At 39.0% G+C, this 24,975-nt stretch overlaps 1 protein-coding gene across 1 annotated transcript; it reads right to left on the reverse strand.

Annotated features, from left to right (window-relative positions):
* Positions 1 to 279: 279 nt before the first annotated feature.
* PBK (PDZ binding kinase) lies at positions 280 to 23,792 on the reverse strand. Its single transcript, XM_025394883.1, has 8 exons — positions 23,341 to 23,792; positions 18,479 to 18,556; positions 13,533 to 13,626; positions 7,818 to 7,960; positions 7,080 to 7,249; positions 5,370 to 5,499; positions 1,658 to 1,870; positions 280 to 1,151 (listed from the first exon to the last, which is right to left on the reverse strand). The coding sequence occupies exons 2-8, from the start codon at positions 18,534 to 18,536 to the stop codon at positions 955 to 957; spliced, it is 1,005 nt and encodes a 334-aa protein (XP_025250668.1). The 5' UTR covers positions 18,537 to 18,556; positions 23,341 to 23,792; the 3' UTR covers positions 280 to 954.
* Positions 23,793 to 24,975: the final 1,183 nt, after the last annotated feature.

The raw sequence follows: 24,975 nt of genomic DNA on the forward strand, positions 1-24,975 counted from the left end.
GTTCAGAGTGTAGTTGTTCCTAATGTTTCTAAGAACCCCCCGTGTCAGTAATTTTTAAAATTCTGTCTACACCCAAATCTAGGTATACCACCTACATTGGCAATTCAATAATTTAGAGAATTCCCAGGGGACTGTGGCTTACAGAAACTACTGATCCAAAACACTTTACAGATTAGCAAAATAAGGCCAAGAGAGGGAAAGAAACCTACTCACATTATTCACTCAACAAGTTTAATGACAACACTCAAATCAAGTATAAAATAATGTTGAGACACCTTATGGTACCCAAAGTGTCCTTTATTCTATATCATTCTATTTGAGTTTTATTGCTTTTATGCAGCTGGGAAATGCTTAAGGTACAAATTAATAAATTTTAAACTCAGTATGGAAAATACATTTAATAAATTAAAGCAAAAAAGATCTGAGGAGATCCAAGAGCTCAAGATAAGCTGTAACCAGAGTCTGAAGTATCCAAGGAGCTATTCTTTTTGAGGCATGTTCTCCTCAGCTTCCAGTTATCATTTGATAAACACATCAGCAAAAGGGTCAGTGTTTTAAACAAATGTAGACTTTATTTTGTACTGTACAAAGTGCTAATTTCAGTAGATCCATTAAAATAGAGAATAAGCAAGATCATTAATAAAAGTAATGGTCGTTAAATTAATGTTAGACACAGTTTACAGCGTTTTACTGCTAGTGTTTTAAGTTACCATGAGCAGTATCAAAGTACTTATGTAGCTAGTTTCTAATACTTTACAGAAAACCCAGTACAATTCCAAGTGCTTATAGCCAACATAAGCATATCTCATATTGGAAATAGTTATCCACGTGTTAACAAGAAACTATGGTCCTCAGATATGCCAATTTTAGAGAATCTAACAACTACTGATAGTAACTATATAAATGTTTTGGAATAAGTTATTTACGCAAGCCACACTTCAGCTGAGGTGATCACTAGACATCTGTTTCCAGAGCTCCAACAATGTGTGCAGCAGAAGGACGATCTTTAGGGTCTTCATTAGTGCATACAGAAAAGAGTTCAATTACTTTCTGGTATGATTCATTGAGTTCTTCCATATTAACAGGTGGCCTAGTTCCCAAGGCTGCATAGTATGCTTCATCATCAAAATCGCTTTCATCAAAAGTTTTATCTTGAAGGAGTTAGAGATTGAAACAATAAACAAAATCACTTTATGTCATGGAAAAGTTTAATAGTTCACCCTTCTCCTGAAACAAGAATTTATGGTCCAGTATGCTTTCCATTCTGCCATAGACAGAATGGAAATGTCTTTAATTGTCCTGCTATCAAGTAGATTGGCTTTAGTCTTGGATTTATAGGTTATCGACCCCTACTACCACCCTTCCTATGATAGCTTTCCAGTCATTTTCTCAGGTAAGGAGAGTTTTTAAGGCAATTTTTTGCTTCTCTGGATAGCCTCAATTTTTCCCCCTATTCTCAATCTATGTCTCATTTTTGTGAGATTAAACCTTGGTGGTACCAAATCAGTCATCAGTACTAATACATATCTTAGAAATTACACAACTAAAGATCTTATAAGTTGCTATTTTAAGTTTTAACAGAAAGATAAAAATTATATAAACCAATCTTTAGTGTGAATGAAGAGACTGGGATTTATGTCAGAAATTGTATTCATACCTTCATCATCATCATCATCATTTGAAAGATTAACGTGTGGAATCGATAAAGTCATCATTTCCCACAGAGTAAGGCCAAAGGCAAATATGTCTGCCTTGTCACTAATAACACCATTCTCCTCCAAAGCTTCTTTGGGTTTCCATGGCTCTGTGCCAATGTAACAAGCCTCAGGGTCAGTCACTGAAACAAGCAAGATGGTTATGAAGGCAGGCACTACAAATCACAAAAAGGCGAGCAACTCAAAGGAAAATGGGCAAATGATTTGAACCAGTAGTTCACAGGTTAATCAGTATAACCAGTAAATGTGAAAATACACTCAACCTCAATAAGGATTACTTTCTACCTTTCAGGTTGGTAAATATTCAAGAAGCTGGTCAGTTGGCAGTTATGTAGAGAAACAGCAATTCTCTTAGAAATTAGTAGGAATATAGAATGTGGATGTTGAGATTACAGACTCTGGAGCCAGACTGCCTTGCTTGGGTTGGTTCAAAGACATGTGCAAGCTGCGTGACCTTGAGCAGATCACTTCTAGACCTGAATTTCTTCAGTTTGTGAACAATATTAGGCTGAGAGAAGTACCATTTCTATGCTTCCATGATTGCTATGTCAAGGAAAAGGGAAGGGGAGAAATCACACACTGGCTCTTTTTTAAAACCCAAGAAAAATAGGTCCACTCACATTTCCATTTAAATTTTAGTCAACTTGTCAATTTCAATGAAAAAGCCAGCTAGAATTCTCATTAGGATTGGACTGACTCTCTAGATCAATTTGGTAAGCATTAATATCTTAATAGTATTGAGTCTTCCAAACCACAGTCATATATTTCTCCACTTAGTTATATCTTACTGAATTTTCTCAGTGATACTTTATAATATTCATTACAGAAGACTTAGACTTTTTTGGTTAGATTTATTCTGAAATATTTTGGGTTTTGGTACTTGTAAATAGATTTTAAACAATTCCATTTTCAATTATTATTGCTAATACACAGAAATGTAATCACTAACTTCACTATAGCTGTTTTATAGATTCCTTGAGATTTTCTACCTAAACAACATATCAACTGGAAACAAGGACAGTTTTGTTTCCTTTCCAATTTTGCCTTCTCCATTTTCTTGCCTTATTTTAGTGGCTAGGGCTATAGGACTGTTAAATAACACTGGCAAGAGCAGGCATCCTGGCCTTGTTCCCTACTTCAGTATGACACCTGCAGGTTTTTCTTGTAGACAGCCTTTCTCAAGCTAAGATCCCTTCTATTTCTAGTTAGCTGAGAGGTTAATCTTTTTTTAAATCAAAAATGGATGTTGAGTTTTGCAAACACTTTTTCTGCATCTATTGAGACGATACGTAGTTTTCATATTTGATTAAAGACTTAAATGTTAGACCTAAAACCATAAAAACCCTAGAAGAAAACCTAGGCAATACCATTGAGGACATAGGCATGGGCAAGGACTTCATGACTAAAACACCAAAAGCAATGGCAACAAAAGCCAAAATAGGCAAATGGGATCTAATTAAAGAGCTTCTATACAGCAAAAGAAACTACCATCAAAGTGAACAGGCAGCCTACAGAATGGGAGAATGTTTTTGCAATCTATGCATCTGACAAAGGGCTAATATCCAGAATCTACAAAGAAACAAACTTACAAGAAAAAAAACCATCAAAAAGGCAAAGGATATGAACAGACACTTCTCAAAAGAAGACATGTATGCAGCCAACAGACACATGAAAAAATGCTCATCACTGGCCATCAGAGAAATGCAAATCAAAACGACAATGAGACACCATCTCACACCAGTTAGAACGGCAATCATTAAAAAGTCAGGAAACAACAGATGCTGGAGAGGATGTGGAGAAATAGGAACGTTTTTACACTGTTGGTGGGAGTGTAAACTAGTTCAACCATTGTGTAAGACAGTGTGGCGATACCTCAAGGATCTAGAACTAGAAATACCATTTGACCCAGCAATCCCATTACTGGGTATATACCCAAAGGATTATAAATCATGCTGTTTATTGTGGCACTATTCACAATAGCAAAGACTTGGAACTAACCCAAATGTCCATCAATGATAGACTGGATTAAGAAAATGTGGCACATATACACCATGGAATACTATACAGCCATAAAAAAGGATGAGTTCATGTCCTTTGCAGGGACATGGATGCAGCTGGAAACCATCATTCTCAGCAAACTATCAGAAGGACAGAACACCAAACACTGCAGGTTCTCATTCATAGATGGGAACTGAACAATGAGAACAGGGCAGGCAACATCACACCCTAGGGCCTGTCGTGGGGTTGGGGGGCAGGGGGAGGGATAGCATTAGGAGAAATACCTAATGTAAATGACAAGTTAATGGGTGTAGCAAACCAACATGGTACACGTATACTTATGTAACCTGCACATTGTGCACATGTACCCTAGAACTTAAAGTATAATTTAAAAATCTGTTAATATGGTGAATTATATTGACTCCCCCCTCCCAGCTTTGAGGTATAATTAACAAAAATTATATGTTTAAGGTATACAACTTGATATTTGATATACGTAAACACTGTGACCTGACGGCCACGATCAAGCTAATTAACATATCTATCACCTCATATAGTTACCATTTTCCTTTTTGTGTGTAAGAATATTCAAGATCCACTCTCAGCAAATCTCAAGTATACAGTATTGTTAACAAAGGGCACGAAGCTTCCACTAGGCAGGATGAGTAAGTTCTGATGACCTAACATACAGCACAGTGAGGACATTCATTCTTGAATGTTACAACTTTTCCTTCCTGGAATAAGTCCTAGTTGGTCAAGATGTAGTGTCTTTATGTAGTATTAGACTGAATTTACTAATATTTTGTTAAGGATTTTGATATCTATGTTTGTGAAGGATATTGGACTATGAATTTTTTTTTAATGTCAGTTTATGTTTCTGGGTACATAGCAGATGTATATGTTTATGTGTTAATGAGATATTTTGATACCAGCATGCAGTTCATAATAATCACATCAGGATCAATGGGATGTCCCACAATGTGTCAGGTTTTGATATCAGAGTTATGCTCTGATATCAAAGTAGTTATATGTTCTAAACAGCATTTATTAACCATTTGTTTAACTTCTGTTCATATAAAGAGACACATTTAAGTATTTACTAAATAATATGTTGCAAGCAGAGGCTTTCTCTTGAGGCTGGCTCTTGTTTCTCACCAAGAACATATCTTAAATTCCCTGCGAAGCCAGTGATCAGTAGTATATACAATAGAGAAGAAAGGGCAAAGAGCCAAAGACCAGCCTTCATTAGCATGCCTCTTTTCTGCTTCATTCCAGTTTCTTCTACCAGTTTCCTAAATCTTGTCACTTTATTGATGCTAAATAAACTGCTTTACACAACCTTACTAAATTTTACTTTCCTGCTTAAAGATCCCAGATGCTTTCCTGCTTAAAGATCCCAATCCAGTTACAAATCTTTCCCAAAGATAACTCTAGTTAAAATATATACTACTACTACTACGACTACTAATACAGTAATTTATACTGTACATGTGGCAAGGGAGAAGACTGCAGGCTGACTGGGAGAGAGAAAAAAGAGGACTTTTTACCATATACTTTTTAAAAATAGTTTTTGATTTTTGATCCATGTGGACTTACATATTTAAAAATGTAAACACTGTATTAAAAACAAAATTTTAAAACTTGAGTACAACTTACCAGTCATATTTTCATCCAGTGGTAGAGAGACTCCTACATCACAGATTTTAATTGTTTCAAAATCTCCTTTAATTACAACATTTGAAGACTTTATGTCTCCATGAAGCAATTTCTTTTCTTGGTGCAGATACTAAAATAGTAAAATATTTAACACATATGAGCAGAAACACAAACTAATAAAAAAATGTGATAACCTCCAAATATAACTACTTGAGCTCCCTTCCTAAACTCTAGGCTTACATTTGTCCAGCATTTCAACCTTTTTTTTTTTTTGAGACGGAGTCTCACTCTGTTGCCCAGGCTGGAGTGCAGTGGCACGATCTTGGCTTACTGCAACCTCCGCCTCCCAGGTTCAAGCGATTTTCCTGCCTCAGCCTCCCAAGTAGCTGGGACTACAGGTGGGTGCCACCAAGCCTGGCTAATTTTTGTATTTTATTAAAGACAAGGTTTCACCATGTTGACCAGGCTGGTCTGTCTCGAACTCCTGGCTAAAAGTAATCCACCCGCCTCAGTCTCCCAAAGGGCTGGGATTACAGGTGTGAGCCACTGTGCCCGGCCCAGCATTTCAGATTATTTGAAACAAGAGAAGGGAACATACCGTGTTATCTCAGTCTGCCGTACTGACCAGAAGTCTAAAAGTTTCTTTAGAAATAGATACTCCCACTAACCTTTTATACTTATAAAATAAATAATTATAAGTTAACTTTTTTTCCAAGACAACAGAGTCTTGCTCTTGTTGCCTAGGCTGGAGTGCAGTGACGTGATCTCGGCTCACTGCAACATCTGCCTCCCAAGTTCAAGTGATTCTCCTACCTCAGCCTCCAGAGTAGCTAGGATTACAGGCGCCCGCCACCATGCCCGGCTCGTTTTTGTATTTTTAGTACAGATGGGGTTTCACTGTGTTGGCCAGGCTGGTCTCGAATTCCTGCCCTCGTGATCTGCCCTACTTGGCCTCCCAAAGTGTTGGGATTACAGGCGTGAGCCACCACACCCAGCCAAGTTAACTATAAGTATGTATATATACTTATAAGTTTACTTATTAATTAGTTAACTTGGTAAGTTGTATCAGAAGATACAACTGCAGATTTCAAAAGATATCACAATTTTGAGGCTAGTCTAGTAATTTTTAGAAATAATTTTGGAATCTTCAGTGAAGCATACATAAATTGTTGAGACCATGTGGGACAATGAATGACTAGGGCCACATGTACATATAAGGATGTTTTGGTTGATGATGGACAACATATACAACAGTGGTCCCACAAGATTACAATATCTTATTTTGATTTTACCTTTTCTATGTTTTGATATGTTTAGTCACACAGTACTTACCACTGTGTTACAGTTGCCTACAGTATTCAGTAGAGTATCATTCTATACAGGTTTGCGGCCTAGGAGAACTGGGCTATATATACCACATAGCTCAGGTGTGTAACTGGCTCTACCATCTAGGTATATGTAAGTATAGTCTATGATGTCCACACACACAGTGATGAAACTGCCAAATGACACATTTCTCAGAACATATTAAGCTACACATGAATGTAATTCGGAAGCAGAAATGTAAGCCTCTATTTTGTACTGACCCCTTTTTGGAACTGACAAGTAACAATATCCATCCACATTCAAAGATGTCCTGCAAAGTGATTATTTGTTCATTTAAAATATGAACAAAAACAGAAGTCATTTAAAATATAATGGCATAATTACCTTTAACCCTCTTGCCATATTCAAAGCAACTTTTAAAATTATGGCTGCTGGAAAAGGATCTCGGCTGGCTTTATATCGTTCTTCTATTAAGTCATTTAGAGACTTTTCACCTCCATACTCCATAGCAAGACACAGACTGCCATCACTGGCTTCAGTAAAAGCACGATAACCTTAAAGAAAACATGACATTTCTTCACTAATATACAGAACAATAATATTTAAGTCCTTTATAGTAATGTGATTGAAAACATGGATCTGGACTAACACAAATATACAATTAAACAGCTACTATATACAAGACTAATTCAGTAGATCTCATTTAAAACGCCTTCAGTGTTTGCCAGTAGTAACACAAATTAAAATACTTTTACTTTCCTTTGCTTCCCTAAATATAATGGTTTCGCCAGCCTTACTTGTATTAAAAATGAAAAACAAAATCCAAGAAATTACCTAAATGGATTTAAATTATCTAAATGACGATCATTTTATATTCCTAAAATCTTCATAGAACTAGCAACACAATTTTATCTATTCCCATGAAGTTTAAATATATACTTAGGCATCAAAAAATATTATATGCAAATTTTTATTTTAGACCAATCACATTAATTTGATTCCCATTAAACATCCAGCCCCTTCCTCTTCATTTCTATTAGTGAGACCAGTTAAGAGAGCATATAACCTTTTTCTGAATAAACAAAATAATATACCAGACACTACTACCAAATTTAAACTTACCAACAATGTTTGGATGATGAAGGCTTTTCAAAATCTTAGCTTCATCCATTAGTCTCTTTTGATACACACTTCGATAATGATCATTACATATAGGATTAATCTTTTTTACAGCCCAAGGAGAATGAGACAAACCTCTTGGAGATCTAAGAAAAAAATTCATTTAAAAAGGATAGAAAACAATACAACCACAATACTTTTTAAAATGACTTCCAAATTTTTGGGAAAAAACTTGAAAGAAATTTGTTTTAAAAAACAGTATTTAAGATGTTTTGGACTATGAACACCTCTGCTACATTTCCATTTCAATTGGGAGATAAGATCTAATAGACAAGTCTTACTATCTATACAGTGGAAGGGAGAGGATAAAAAGAACTTGAAGGGTAAAGATGGAATGTTACAAACTTTAAACCTGAAAATTGTTACTTTCCAATTTTTCCATTTGAGCATGTCGGACTACTACTTATTAAATATTGTATGTATCAGAGATGAGTTGTAGGATGCTAAAGAAAAAAAATTAGGAAATTTAAAGAAGAGATAATCAAGAACATTTTGCCCATATATCATCATCCAAAGAACAGCATGCTGTTCTTGCTTCACTATACACTGACCAATTCACCTTATACCTTTTCCACATATTCAAAGATATGTGCTTAAGGAGATAATGATGAACATACAAATGAGAAAAATTTAAACTTTCTATTTTCTAGGAAGATTCAGCCATTTTAGAAATATCTAAGGTATAAATGTTTTAAGGCCTCAATAAACAGGTAAAATAAAGTCAGGGAAAGATTTACCTGAGGTGGTAGATATTTATGAGTACAGCAGATCACAAAATACTTAAGTATATGCAGCATAACAGCACAAAACCTAGTGAAAGAGCCTCAGAAGTTTAAGACAGAAAGTTTAATGGTAAGAACACAAAACAAGAGATTGAACCAAAGATCTATTTAGCTTTGCACTCTCTCACAGGCATAGCTCTATGACTGCAGAACCTTTTTTGTTTAATCAAAAAACCTATACTAAAAGGATCACAAGATTTCTTAATTCATGCACATCTATCATCCGTAAGTTGATCTAAACTATTCTTAAATCTCCAGTTTTAGATAACAGCAGCATTTGAGGATAATGATGAGCATCTACATATCATTTTATTATGAAAAATATATTTTTCAAGTTTTAAGGGTTGAAAGTTTAGCTCTTGAAAGTTTAGAATTTAGTAAACAAGTCAATCTTCACCTTTTCCATAACATATTCTAATCTATAGAATAAGAATAGATTTATGAAATCTGAATACTCAACCATGCAAAAAGCTGGTTCATTAAAAAGACTAATAGAAAAAAAGGCAAATTTCTGATGAGATTACACAAGAAAAAATAAAGACAATATCACAAATAAAAATGGAAACAAAACTACAGATACAAGAAAGAAAATATATAAGTAAATAATAAAAGCTTTATGCAATCATTTAAGACAAAATGGACAAAGACTTAGAGAAATCTAAGAAAACTGATGAATAAATTTAATCACCAGTTTAAAATGTTCCTACTAGAAATACAAAGTATAGATGATTTTACAGGTGAGTTTACTAAGCTTTCAAAGAATTTATTCAGTCTTATACAAACTGTTTCCACAGGGAACAGAAAAGGGACTATGAGTCTCATATAACTTCAATTTCAAAAAATAAAAAGGGACAGTAGAAAAAGGAAAACTACAAGCCAACCTCACTTAGACATAAAAATTGAAACAAACTTTAATATTAGCAAACTGAATCCATCAGTTTATTTTTTTGTTTGTTTGTTTGTTTGTTTTTTGAGACGGAGTCTCGCTCTGTCGCCCAGGCTGGAGTGCAGTGGCCGGATCTCAGCTCACTGCAAGCTCTGCCTCCCGGGTTCACGCCAGTCTCCTGCCTCAGCCTCCCAAGTAGCTGGGACTACAGGCGCCGCCACCACGCCCGGCTAGTTTTTTGTATTTTTTCAGTAGAGACGGGGTTTCATCGTGTTAGCCAGGATGGTCTCGATCTCCTGACCTCGTGATCCGCCCATCTCGGCCTCCCAAAGTGCTGGGATTACAGGCGTGAGCCACCGTGCCCGGCCCAGTTTATTTAAAAATACTACTACATCAAAACTATGTTGGATTTAACCAAGGAATGCAAACTTGATTTAACAAAAAAATATAGACTTCTGGGTTAAAATTGTAGCTTAAACATACACATTGTTTTTATCTTTTCCAAACCCACCAAAATAATAGCAAATGGATATTTTAAGGCATACTAGCCAGCAAGAATGGAAATAACAGCAGAGGAGACAACAGCAACAAAATTTCAGAAGCTGGAAAGCAGATGAAAGTAACTGGCTTAGCCCCAATTAACTGCTTGCAAGTTATTTAAAAAGCAAGTAGGGCTGGAAGGGGTAGCACACAACTGTAAGGGGTAGCATCACAACACTTTGGGAGGCCAAGTCAGGAGGATGACTTGAGACCACGAGTTTGAGACCAGCATAGGCCATACAGTGAGACCCCTTCTCTACAAAAAACTTTTAAAAGCCACATGTGGCGGCCCACACCTGTAGTCCAGCTACTTGGGAGGCTGAGGAAGGAGGATTGCTCAAACCAAGGAGTTTGAGGCTACAGTGAGCTATAATGGCACCACTGTACTCCAGCCTGGGCAACAAAATGAGACCCTGTCTCATTTTTAATAATGATGTTTTTTAATAATGTTTTTTAATAATGGTAAAAAACCGGTGGACTCCTAGATACCCTCCTTAATTCTGCACTAGCTGCCCATCCCCCATCCCCAGCTTCTAAAGATGGTAAACTAGCTTTGGAAGGTATAAAACAAGTCTTCAGCCTGAGGTTTACTGTCAGTTGAGAACCTGTAATACAGAAGCAGGGTAATAATTAATCACCATATGCATACTAAGTGCTCAGTGAATTTTTACATGTGCATATACCTGTGTTATCAACACCTAGATACTGAACATTTCTAGCACTCCAAAAGACTAAACATGCTTTTTTTCTAAAAAGGACAATTAATTTAAAACAAGATAACTCAGTAGAAGTGTTGAAAGATAAAGCTGGGGAAATCTCAGAAAACCGAGAAGATAGCAAATAAGAAAACCAAGAGGTAGATGAAGAAATCAGTAAGTTCAAAATTCAAATGATAGGATTCCAGATGGAGAACAGAGAAAAACAGGGTGAAAATCATCGACAAAGTAATTTTTAAAATAATGTCTCAAAAATTGAAGAACAGAACTATTCAGATTCCAAGAGCCCCATATCCACTAATGTCATTGTGAAATTTCAAAATGCTAGCAACACACAGAAGATCATACCAGGATCCAGGACAGTGGGAGGGACAGATAACATAAAACGGATTACATATGAAGAATCAGCAGTCAAAAAGGCTTCATAATTGTCAACAACAACAATGTAAGCTAAAAAAAAACTGTCAGTGACTGATATTCTCAAAATTCTGGAGGGAAATTGTTTTCAAATGAAAATTGTAGGCCGGGCGCAGTGGCTCAAGCCTGTAATCCCAGCACTTTGGGAGGCCGAGACGGGCGGATCACGAGGTCAGGAGATCGAGACCATCCTGGCTAACACGGTGAAACCTCGTCTCTACTAAAAAATACAAAAAAAACTAGCCGGGTGAGGTGGCGGGCGCCTGTAATCCCAGCTACTTAGGAGGCTGAGGCAGGAGAATGGTGTAAACCCGGAAGGCGGAGCTTGCAGTGAGCTGAGATCCGGCCACTGCACTCCAGCCCGGGCGACACAGCCAGACTCCTTCTCAAAAAAAAAAAAAAAGAAAAGAAAATTGTAACCCAGAAAACCAAAAAGGGCCATTCGAGTATGAGTAAAATGAAAAAATTTTTGGAAATGCAAATTCTCAAAAAGTATATCTTCTGTGCACTAATTCATGGGGAGCTACAAGATGTCCTAAATGAAAACAGGATGTAAATCAAGAAACAGTAAGACACAAGATAGAGAAGAACACAGGATCTAATTCAGCAGAGAAGCACAGGAAATTTGCAGGTTATGGATAAAAGACATCCCAGGTTGACAGGGCTGAATCATGAGGAGTGGTAGGGTCAGGCAGGCACTGCTGTTCTTCAAGATCAGCTATTTGAAGCTTTTTGACTAAACCACATACAGTGTAACTTTGTTAAAAACACTTTACATTTAAAAAGTTTTTTTAAAAAGGGGAAAAAAATGAAACTAACCATAAATCTATGAGAATTTATTTCTTTCAAAATAGGAGTTAACACTAAAAAACAAATTAGAAAACAAATTAATACCACACATACAAAAAAAGTGTTTAAACTGCAAAAATGCTTCAGGAATACCCATTGTATATAATTACTAAATTAGTCTTAATTAGCCTCTTATTAAAGAAAGCATTTCTATCTGGAAACAATGTAAACCTGGATGAAGCTAAGATACGGAGGGTTGGACAAGTCAGACTGATTCCAAGAATGCATTAAGTAAGGAATATATATTAACTTAGTTTTTTGCCACTTAATAAACATGAAACTAGGTACAGTGTAATGATTAAAAGAAGTAATTTTGGGCTGGGCATGGTGGCTCACACCTGTAATCCCAGCATTTTGGGAGGCCAAGGTGGGCAGATCGCTTGAGGCCAGGTGTTCGAGACCAGCCTGTCCAACATGGCAAAACCCCATCTCTACTAAAAATACAAAAATTAGCTAGGTGTGATAGTGCACACCTGTAATCCCAGCTATTCAGGAGGCTGAGGCAGGAGAATCGCTTGAACCTGGGAGGTCGTGCCACTGCACTCCAGCCTGGGCAACAGAGACTCTGTTTCAAAAAAATATATGAATAATAAAAAAGTAATTTAAAAAAACACTTTATTGACAGCTATATTGGCACCACACTTGTTCAATTATTTCATTTTTCTTTTAACTCAATATTCGTACTTTATTTTTTTTTTTTTTTTTTTTTTTTTTTTTGAGACGGAGTCTCGCTCTGTCGCCCAGGCTGGAGTGCAGTGGCGCGATCTCGGCTCACTGCAAGCTCCGCCTTCCCGGGCTTACGCCATTCTCCTGCCTCAGCCTCCCGAGTAGCTGGGACCACAGGCGCCCGCCACCTCGCCCGGCTAGTTTTTTGTATTTTTTAGGTAGAGACGGGGTTTCACCGTGTTCGCCAGGGTGGTCTCGATCTCCTGACCTCGTGATCCGCCCGTCTCAGCCTCCCAAAGTGCTGGGATTACAGGCTTGAGCCACCGCACCCGGCTAATATTCGTACTTTAAAATCATGTATTTACCCTTCTTAATAACAATGCTATAAACCTTTTACTTCTTTTAGAAGAGAATATCTTAGAAGGGCAACGCTGCAGAAGAGACAGCAGTTACTGACATCACCCAACACTGGCTTCCTCTTTGAGGTTTTGTCATGAAGAATCTGGTTTACCACAAAGGTACCCTTTCCCCTGCCACTTCCTCTTCTTATAGAAGCCAATGAAAAATTAAAAAGTAAATGACTTCCCCTTTAATAACGCATCAGGAGGAAGCTAGGAGAAAAGCAGAGGCAGAGCTACTGGCAAAGTTATGAAAGGGTCTAGGGACTGGAATACAGCCGTCAGCCAGGATCAGGAACAGACACTGAATCTAAATACTGGAATTTTCATACTACTTTTTTGTCTCCAAGTACAGTAGAATTATAGTTACATGTAAAAAGGTTAATCTGAAATCTTATACTTACCTTTTCATAAGGTAAACATTTACCCCAGTACCAAAGCCAAGCTTCTGCATAAACGGAGAGGCAGGGATATTTATAGTTGGAGTTGAATTTAATACTAAATGTCAGAGAAATAAAAAATAAAATTAATAAAAAATAAAATAACAAAACCTCTTAACATTCTCAATATACTACTGCCAAGAGTATTAATTGGCACAGTCTTTTTGGAGAGCAATTTGACAACATATATCCTAATTTTAAATGGGTACCCTTTGACCAAGTCTACTTTTAGAGTTTCATCCTACAGTAACTCTGAAGCAGAGGTTGGGAAATGCCCTGTTTTTGTATGGTCTACAAGCTACGAACTGTTTTCACATTTTTAAAACATTGTTAAAAGACAAAGGGATTGGATGTGGTGGCTCATGCCTATAATCTCAACACTTTTGGAGTCCAGGGTAGGAGGATCACTTGAGTCCAGTAGTTTGAGACCAGCTTGGGCAACATAAAGAGACTCCATCTCTACAAAAAAAAAATTTTTTTTAAATTAGCCAGGCATGATGGCACACACCTGTGGTCTCAGCTACTTGGGAGAAACGCTTGTGCCCAGGAGGTTAAGGGTACAGTGAGCCATGTTCATGCCACTATATTCCAGCCTGGGTGACAGAGCAAGACACAGTCTCAAAAAAAAGATGAAAAGATGGAGTTCTGCTTCTACTCATGAAAATTAACTACCCCTGACAATTAACTGTTCCTAGAGTTACCACTTCGCCATGAACTAGAAAACTAGACAAAATATAATTGTTTTCAGACACTTGACAACAGGCAGAGCAGCGCTGTGATCCCTGAGAGAAGAGAAACAAATGAGGTGAGCCCTATCACTGCCCTAACTTACTGCTTGAAGGCAGTTTCCAGACTGCAGGACAGAGGTTACATAATCCAGCAGTCCTGTCACATTGAGAGAGAGATCAGAGGTCAAGAAGGACTAGGTGGCTAGAATTTGTGGAGCAGAGAACTAAAGAGAGCTCCAAAGAGAGCACTTCAAAGATCTGAACAGTCTCCCTTTGAGTGTTTGGCCAAGTACTTATCCGCACATAACAATGTGTAGATGCCCCAAAGCTGGGAAAGCACCAGAGGAAAGCAATTGGCTCAACAGTTACCAGAGATCATACAGGTCTGGGAACACTTCATGTCACCATGAGCCAGAGGATGGTAACCCTGTAACACACAGTAAAGTCCTCTGAAGGGTCACAACTAGATAGTACAGCTAGATTTTAGCCCCAGATAAACATTCACAACAAAGCTTAAAAGCCAGTCTCAAAAGGAAAGAGCTAATGTGCAGGTAACTTAAACCTCAGACCATAACTAAATCAAACCCTCTTTAAAGAAATAACAAAATCCAGTATTAGACAATGCAGAATATCTACCACCCAATCAAAAAGTACCAGGCGTGAAAGCAGCAAGAAAATATGACCCATACAAGGAGAAAAAGAAATCAATAGAGGCCCAGCATGGTGGCTCACGCCTGTAATCCCAGCACTTTGGGAGGCCGAGGCAGGCAGATCACCAGGTCAGGAGTTTGAGACTAGCCTGGCCAACATGGTGAAACCCCATCTCTACTAAAGATGCAAAAAATTAGCCAGGAGTGGTGGCGGGCACATGTAGTCCCAGCTACTCAGGAGGCTGAGGCAGGAGAATGGCGTGAACCCGGGAGGCAGAGGTTGCAGCGAGCCGAGATCGTGCCATTGCACTCCAGCCTGGGCCACAGGGTAAGATTCCGTCTCAAAAAAAAAAAATCAATAGAAACATACCGTAAGATAACAGGAGGCCAAGCATGGTGGCTCACACCTGTAATCCCAGCAATTTGGGAGGCCAAGGCAGGCGGATCACTTGAGGCCAGGAGTTCAAGACCAGTCTGGTCAACATGGTAAAACCCTGTCTCTACTAAAAATACAAAAAGTAGCTAGGCGTGGTAGCACATGCCTGTAATCCCAGCTACTCGGGAGGCTGAGGCAGGAGAATCACTTGAACCCAGGAAGTGGAGGTTGCAGTGAGCTGAGATTGCACCATTGTACTCCAGCCTGGGCGACAGAGCAAGATTCTATCTCAAGAAAAAAAAAAAAAAAAAAGGGATGGCAAAATTAGCAGATAAGAACCTTAAGACAAATATTAAAAATATGCTCAATGATATAAAGGAAAGTCTGAGCATAACAAGGAAGAAAAAGACAAAATAGAAGGAATGAAAAATACAATGGATAAGAATTGTATCATCTTAGAGCAGAAGAAAGAATAACTAAATCTTAAGACAGAGCAACAAAAACTATCAAAAAATGAAGCAAAGAGAGAAAAAGATTTTAAAAAATCAATGAGCTATGGAACAACAGCAAAACAGCAGATTTACATCCAACAATAGACAATTACATTGAGTATAAATGGTCTAAACAGCTGTCCAATACATCATGCTGCTATGTGGAAATGTCTACATCTGTGCTGTCCAGTAAGGTAGTCAGTTGCTACTGAGCACTTAAAATGTGGCTAATACAACTGAGGAACTCAATTTGTAATTTTATTTAATTCTAATTAATATGTATCCAAATTTAAATAGCCACATGTAGCTAATGGCAAAACAGTCAAAGGAAATTAAAGTTGTCAGAATGGATAAAAACAACTCAAGACATGCCATTTATAATAAACTCAATTTAAATATAAAGACACAAATAGGGCAAGAGTAAAGGGTTGAAAAACATCATTAAAACACAAAATAAATCTGGAGTGGCTCCATTACTACCACATAAAGTGGACTTCAGAACAAAGAGTACCACTGAGGATTAAGAAGGGTATTTCATAACAATTAAGGTATAAATTCATCAAAAAGAAATAACCATCCTAGGCCAGACAAGGTAATCCCAACACTTTGGGATCTGACTTATGGTTTATGTATCTTGGTGAACGTTGCATGCACTTGAAAGGGAGGCCAAGGCGGGTGGATCAGTTGGGACCAGGAGTTTGAGACCAGCCTGCCCAACATGGCGAAAACCTGTCTCTACTGAAAATACAAAAATTAGCCAGCCATGGTGGTGCATGCCTGTAATCCCAGCTACTTCAGAGGCCAAGGCACCAGAATCGCTTGAGCCCAGGAGGCAGAGGTTGCAGTGAGCCGAGATCGCACTGTTGCACTCCAGTATGGGCGACAAAGGGTAACTCGGAAAAAAAAAAAAAAAGAAAAGAAATAACCATCCTAAATGTGTATGTACCTAATAACAAAGCACAAACCTTCAAAATACATGAAGCAACAACTGATAGAAATTGAGGGTGGGGGAAGCAGACAAATCCACATTGTAGTTGGAAACTTCAACTCTCTTCTCTCGTAATTAATATAAAAAGTACACAGAATATCAGTAGGGATATAGAAGACCTGAAGAAAATAACAGACAGGTCAATCAGCTTGACCTATTGACATTTGTAGAACACCGTGCCCAACAAGAGTAGAAAAAAATGCCCTTTTCAAGTGCATGCAACATTCACCAAGATATATAAACCTCAAGTCATACTGATTAAGGAAAAAAATTAAGAAAATATAAAATACTAGTACCAGATATAAAAAAGGACACTAGAAGGTTAATAAGAGTATATCAAGAATAAATTTACACCAGTACATTTGACAGTTTAGAAGTGATGGACAAATTCCTTGAAAAACACTAACAAAATTCACAAAGAAAATAAGAGATCACTTGAATAGCCCTATATCTATTAACTGGGAAATCACAGTTAAAATCTTCCTACCAAGAAAACTCCAGGCCCAGATAGCTTTACTAGTGAATTCCACCAGTTTAAGGAGGAATAATAACAATTCCACATAAAGTTAAACAAAAATATATTTCTATTAAAAAAATAGAAACATTTCTCACCTTACTTTATGAATACAGAATAACCTAATACTAAAACTAGACAGATATCCCAAAAAGACAACTGCAGTCCAATATCCCTCATGAATATAGACAATATGAGCAAATCAAGCAATACATAAAATATATCATAACCAAACTGGCTTTACACAAGGAATGGTCAGTTTAACACTTGAAAATTAACATAATTTACCACATTAAGAGATTTTAAAAGGAAATGTAATAGATTCAGAAAAAGCGCTCTACAAAGTTCAATACCCACTCACGATAATAACTAGAAATAGAAGAAAACTTCCTCAAACTAATAAAGGGCATTTGTGAAAAACCTACATCTAACATAATACACTGGGAACAAGGCAAGTATTATCCACTAACGTTTCTATTCAAAAACATACTGAAGGCAGTGCAATTAAAAAAAGTAAAAGAAACAAAGCCATACAGACTGGGGAACAAAGTAAAACTGTCTTTATTTATCCACAAATGACCAACCATATACAATATCCTAAGCAATCTATTAAAAAGCTAATGGAATAAGTGAGTTTAGGATGGTTGCAGGATACAAGGTCAATATGAAAAATCTGTCACTAGAAATGGACAACAGAATATTTTCTCATGTTATTTTCTAGAAATTTAATTTTAGCTATTTTTTATATAATGGGAGTTAAGGGTCAAGGCTTATTTTTTGCACATGGATATCCAGGTGTTTGTTGAAAAGATTGTCCTTTGTCCATTGAGTTGCCTTGGAAAATATCTTTCCCTCATAAGAGCGATGTATGGATGAGAGGGAGAAAGGTAAAGCAGTTCTTTAATGGGTCAAGCTAAGTTGATTATTGAGCAGGGAGAGCCTCCAAACCTGTTAGATTGTCAATAAAATTAGTCCAGATATGATCAAACCCTGACCTATAAAATGTCTTATTTGTTAATATTAACATCATAAAGAGGATTTACACTAAAGTTTCTAAGTGACCGATAATAAAGAATCAAACTAAATATTACTAGGACATTTCTAAGAGAAACAACAACAGTAATAGTAAAAAAAAAAAAAAAGTCTTACATCTGCTATCTTACCAGATTTCTTTTTTTCTGATAATTTGCATGGTGTCTTGAAATTACTGATCCCTTCCATTGTGACAACCACTCTCAGTCCTATGATGAAAACAAATTGCAAGTTACACAGCAGATACAAAGAATACAACTCTCATTCATGAAGAAAAATGCCTATAGCTGGGCACAGTGGCTCATGCCTGTAATCCCGGCACTTTGGGAGGCTGAGGTGAGTGGATCATCTGAGGTTGGGAGTTCGAGACCAGCCTGACCAATATGGAGAAACCCTGTCTCTACTAAAAATACAAAATCAGCCAGGCGTGGTGGCGCATGCCTGTAATCCCAGCTGCTCGGGAGGCTGAGGCAGGAAAGAATCGCTTGAACCCGGGAGGCAGGGGTTGCGGTGAGCCGAGTTCGTGCCATTGCATTCCAGCCTGGGCAATAAGAGTGAAACTCTGTCTCACCAAAAAAAAAAAAAAACACAAACAAACAAACAAAAAATGCCTATAACATTATCACTCATTTTATCACAAACAAAATTTGAGAACTAAAAAAGACCTCAACAAACATTTCGTTGAATTTTACTTAAAATGAGGAAACTAAAACCAAAAAGTATAATTACTTACCCCTGTCATAATATTAGTGATTGGGTATTTTTAATTATAAAGTAATATATGCACTTAGCTAAAAAAAAAAAAAAATCACCTAGTACAACAAGGTAATCAGTATGTCTCCCTCTCACACTTCCCAGGAGTAGTTGTTAACAGGTCTCTTATATCCTTTAAGGAAACTGTGCAAGCAGCATTTTTCATAACAGTCAAAAGGCGGAAACAACAGAACTCTCCATCAGATGATGAATGGATAAACTAAATATGTGACATAGCTATACAATGGAATATTCAGTCATAAAAAGGAATAAAGTGCCAATATATACAAGAATGAACCTTGAAAACATTATACTAAAGAAGCCAGACACATAAAGGCTACATATATGATGATACCATTTTTTTTTTTTTCTTGAGATCGAGTCTGGCTCTGTCACCCAGACTGTAGTGCAGTGGCGTGATCTAGACTCGCTGCAACCTCTGCCTCCCACGTTCAAGCGATTCTCCTGCCTCAGCCTCCTAAGTATCTGGGACTACCGGCACCCACCACCACGCCTGGCTAATTTTTATATTTTTGGTAGAGATGGAGTTTCACCATATTGGCCAGGCTGGTCTTGAACTCCTGACCTTGTGATCCACCCACCTGGGCCTCCCAAAGTGCTGGGATTACAGGCATAAGCCACCGTGCCCATCCAATGATCCCATTTTTAGGAAATGTCCAGAACAGGCAAATCATGGAGACAAAAAATAGCTGAATAGTTGCTAGGGGCGGGGAGACAAAGAATGTGGAATGACTGCCAGTGGGTATGGGGATTCTTTCTGGGGTGATGAAAAGGTTCTAAAACCAGATAATGGTTTGATATATTAATCTCTGAGTATACTAGAAACTACTGAATTTTACACTTTCAAAAGATGCATTTTTATGATACATCAATTATCTCAATAAATGGTTATAAAAATTGTCTATGAAAATAAAATGAGGCCGGGTATGGTGGCTCACACCTGTAATCCCAGCACTTTGGGAGGCCAAGGCAGGCGGATCAGTTGAGGTCAGGAGTTTGAAACCAGCCTAGCCAACATGGCGAAACCTCGTCTCTACTAAAAATACAAAAAAATTAGCCGGGCATGGTGGCCTGTACCGGTCATCCCAGCTACTTGGGAGGCTGAGGCAGGAGAATCGCTTGAACCTGGAAGGTGGAGGTTGCAGTTTGCCAAGATCACGCCACTGCACTCCAGCCTGGGCAACAGAGCGAGATTCCATCTCAAAAAAAAAAAAAAAAAAAGAACGAAATAAAAGAAAATGTACATACCACATATATAAACAAAGCAACTCAATGTGTTTCTTCCTTCTGTAACATATTTAAGAATTTTTTTATTTTAAAAATTATATTTCTTTTTAAAAAATCAGGTTTCCTATTAGATTTATTTATTATAAAGCAAAACTGTTCCTACATGTCTATAAGCTCATTTATCTATATAAAAAGTTGGGAAGAAGGGGGATTTGCTTAAATTTTTTATGGAGCCCTTAATAATAGCATCTTTAAAAACTGTGTAGTAAGGGGAAGAAAATCATCTCAAAGGCCTAGCTTTAACTGTCTATTAATGACAAGTTTGTTCATCTTGTTTAACATGTAGCTCACTATTGTCTTTAGATTTACCTGTACTGAGAACACTGAAGAGCCCCTTTACATGTATTTGTCAAGAATATAATAATTTTATGAAGTGATGCATTTAACTTGAAGGCAGGACAGCAGAATTTCTGAAACCAGTTTCAGAACTTTGGGGAAGGATAAACTATTTAGCAGAGTGGTTGCAGGAGGTATTTCTACTTCGGAAATAATTTCCCCATGTCATTCTGACTCCCCTTCTTCCATCTGTGTTATCTTTCCCCACAGGACGCTGTGATGTGGCACCTCAAAGATCTTCTAAGACTTTTTTTTTTTTTTTTTGAGACAGTTTCACTCTTGTTGCCCAGGCTGGAGTGAAATGGTGCAATCTTGGCTCACTGCAACCTCTGCCTCCCAGGTTCAAGCAATTCTCCTGCTTTAGCCTCTCAAGTAGCTGGGATTACAGGCATGTACCACCATGCCCAGCTAATTTTTTGTATTTAGTAGAGACGGGGTTTCACCATGTTGATCAGGCTGGTCTCAAACGCCTGACCTTAGGTGATCCACCTGCCTCAGCCTCCCAAAGTGCTCGGATTATAGGCGTGAGCCACCGCACCCAGCTTTCTCTAAGATTTCTACCTACCTGTGTGAAGCTACTCTTCATTCACTCAATCAATATGCACACACTGAGCACATACTATGTGCTCTAACAGTGCACTGTTCTACACTTTGGAAATAGAGCAGCAAACTAGACCCAAACAAGTATGAAGATAAACGTACACTATTTCAGGGGAAATATATATCAGTGAAGGGAGCAGAAGGCCATGGGAAGGGGCTTAATATTTGAGTTTAAAGTGGTCAAGAAAGGTCTCCTTGAGAAACTCATTTGAAGGAAGTGAGGGAGCAGGGCCAAGCAAATATCTAGTGGAAGTCTTCCAGAAAGAGGACAAGAAATACAAAGACCTGAGGCAGAAATCTTCACGAAGAGGCAAGCTAGCAAGGGGGAGAAAGAGACAAAGTCAGGGAGGCTGGGGGTAGGAAGTGGCAAGTCAAGTAGAGCATTGTAGCCACAGGACTCTGACTTCTGCTCAACTGTAGTCACAGTCAAGATTTCAGCTTGTACTGAGAGAAAGCTGTTGGAGAGTTTTGTGGAGAGGAGTCAAATAGGTGGGTGGATACGGGTCTAGAATGCAAGCTGAAGATTTAAGTTTGTGGGATGGCAGCACGCAGACGTTATTAAAGCCAAGAGACTAGGTAAGATCATCTAGGGAGTAAACCGTAGAGAGAAGAGGGGTGAGCCCTAGGGCATCCAAGCATGAGAAAGGAAAAACAAAGCAACCAAGGAGGTGCCAACAAAGTAGGATGCAGAAAACCCGGGCGCATAGTGTCCTGGAAATCTTATAATGAGCCTTATAAGTCTCACTGCCTTTTCCCACTCAGTCTACGGAGGATTTGATATTCGGAAGCAGCATGTTTTAAAAAAAGAAAACCTATCTCTAAAAACAACTAGGTTTAAACAGAAGTCTTAACATTTCATTATATTCTCTTAGGACTGAGTCCCACCTTCTACTCCAAGCTATTTGCACCTCAATATACCATGTCCTATCCATTTCACAGTTGTCTGAGGGCCACTTTTTTCCCGACTGCACACTCAGGTTTAGGCATTAACTACTGACAGATGGCTTTTGGCCAGTAGCCCAAACTCTGCCTCAGATTATGTATGTATTGTATATGCATTCTTAACATTAATTGTTAAATAACCATACTAATTCTAAATCACAAGGTTCTCATGAAGATGACAGCTAAAAAAAACAGTGAATATTTAGATGAAGATATATTAGAAATGGCAGTAGGATGACCGTGAGCAGAATCTCATACTCTGTGGATTAAGATATTTTTAACAATCAAGTACTGTTTAAGAAGCAGCATTGGCCGGGCGCGGTGGCTCAAGCCTGTAATCCCAGCACTTTGGGAGGTCGAGTCGGGCGGATCACGAGGTCAGGAGATCGAGACCATCCTGGCTAACACGGTGAAACCCCGTCTCTACTAAAAAATACAAAAAACTAGCCGGGTGAGGTGGCGGGCGCCTGTAGTCCCAGCTACTCGGGAGGCTGAGGCAGGAGAATGGCGTAAACCCGGGCGGCGGAGCTTGCAGTGAGCTGAGATCCGGCCACTGCACTCCAGCCTGGGCGACAGAGCGAGACTCCGTCTCAAAAAAAAAAAAAAAGCAGCATTAAGGTGAGCAGCACTCAAGCAAGCTAATCTACAGATCTACCAGGTCAAAACGTCAGTGACCTTTGGGCCCTAAGCCTGGGACCCCGGGACTTGACAAAAACCTGGATACTACTGACAAAGCTAAGGCGCGGACGGGCAGCAGAAAACGGAAAAATAAAAGAATGAGAGGAAAAAGTAAAGGAGAAAAGAGAAAGTAGATGTAGAACGTCCAAGGGAAAGCAAAGGGCAAGTGTGGACCGCATGACTCTCAGCTCCTCTGCATCTCACACGCTCAGCAGGGTTCGGGAGTGGAGGTCTACCCGATCCAGGGACTCACAAGGGGCTGGCTGCCAAAATCCTTCTTCGGCTGTAACCAGATCCTACCCTGTCACAAAGCCCCTACAGAGGCCTCGGCTCCGGGCTCGGCCCCCGCCGGGGCTCGCAAAAAATTTCCCCTTACCAGAGTCTCAGCCCCGGGAAGGAAAGGTCGGAGGTGAAGAGAAATCGTGGCCAAGTACCTCTTTAAAATTGGTCCCGAGAAGCCCCCAGCGAGACCCTATATCTGCCTCTAGCACCAACACGTACGCCCGACAGCGGCAGCGGCCGTTGCGATTCGAGCCCTCCCGGCTTTCAAAAGGTCGCGCGCTGCGCCAGCGCCAGCAGCCGGAGCTACGGGGCGGCGCGAAGGACATGCCCCGCCGATTCGCCATTCCTACTCCCTCTCCCAGGCCTCCCAGTGACCGCAGGCGCCAAAGACAAGGGAAGGAAAGAAAGGCGCGGGGAACACAAACACTTACAGGAACCATCAGCCCTTCCGAGGAGCACGGACCCGTGAATAGAACACACGTGCCTGTGCTGAAGGCTGAAGCGCTCTCCAAACGCTCATATCCGTGCTGAGTGTGTCGTGATTATGATGTCAATTTTATTTTAGGTTTATGAGGCCTTGAAACACTATCAGGACAAATGTGTGGCTTAAGAAACAATCATCTTTAGCCGAGAAAAAAAAAAAAAGTTATTTAGAAATGTTGCTAACTCATGTAATTGCCACATTCAGTTCAATATTCTTTATTCAACGATTATTTAGGAACATCTGCTCCCCAGGAGGGGACGGGCCATGGGGCAGACCAGGGGGCCCAGTGCTCCGGGCAGGGGGTACTCCTTGTGGGGCCGCTCATTTCTGTTTTAAGGTACACCAAGGGTTGGAAAAACCACACCAAGCAAAGAACTTGCATCAAGATCGCGACTGGAATCCATTAATGTAGGTGGCAAAGCCCCACAAGTCTGATCACCGCCTGGTGAGAAGGCTTCTCCCCAGGACACGCGGAAGATGTGCCCTGAGGCATCCACCGAGGATGGCGCAGGTCCTGAGGATCGAGGAGATCAAAGAATATGAGCCAAGAGGTACAAATCACATGTTGGAGTTTGCCTTCCCCTATGTGACCACAGTTCTAGATGATGCAAAAATTTACTCAAGCCATGCTAAGAAAGCTACTGATGTGCAATTGCAATGCAGTGTGCGCCGACCAGCTTTTATACCTCTCCACCCCAAGAGATTTTTATTAGATATTGCAAGGCAAAGAAATCAAACCCCTTCGCCATTGATCAAGCCCTATTCAAGTCCTAGATTGCCACCCAATAGATATTGCTTAACAGCTCCAAACTATATGTTGCAGGGAAAACCCCAAAACTAGGGTACAGCCACAGAGGCTACCTGACTTGGAGTAGGAAGGAATTGAGAGCAGGCCCTTAGAGTAAAATGAGAGCAAATTATTTAAGAAAGTAAAGGAATAAAGGGGTGGCTACTCCATAAGCAGAGCAGCCTGGAGTGTTGCAGGTTGGCTATTTTTATGGTTATTTCTTGATTATATGCTAAATAGAGGGTGGATTATTCATGAGTTTTACAAGAAGGCCCTGGGGATTTTCTGGAACTGAGGGTTCCTCCTCCTTTTAGACCAGAGAGGGCAATAACTTCCCGGGTTGCCATAGCATTTGTAAACTGTCATGGCACTCAGGGGAGTGTCTTTCGGCAGCTAAATCATTATAATTATCCTACAGTGAGAAGTAAGGATGACCAGAGGTCATCCACTAATGGATT

Source organism: Theropithecus gelada, chromosome 8, assembly GCF_003255815.1.
Source record: "Theropithecus gelada isolate Dixy chromosome 8, Tgel_1.0, whole genome shotgun sequence".
Taxonomy (NCBI): domain Eukaryota; kingdom Metazoa; phylum Chordata; class Mammalia; order Primates; family Cercopithecidae; genus Theropithecus; species Theropithecus gelada.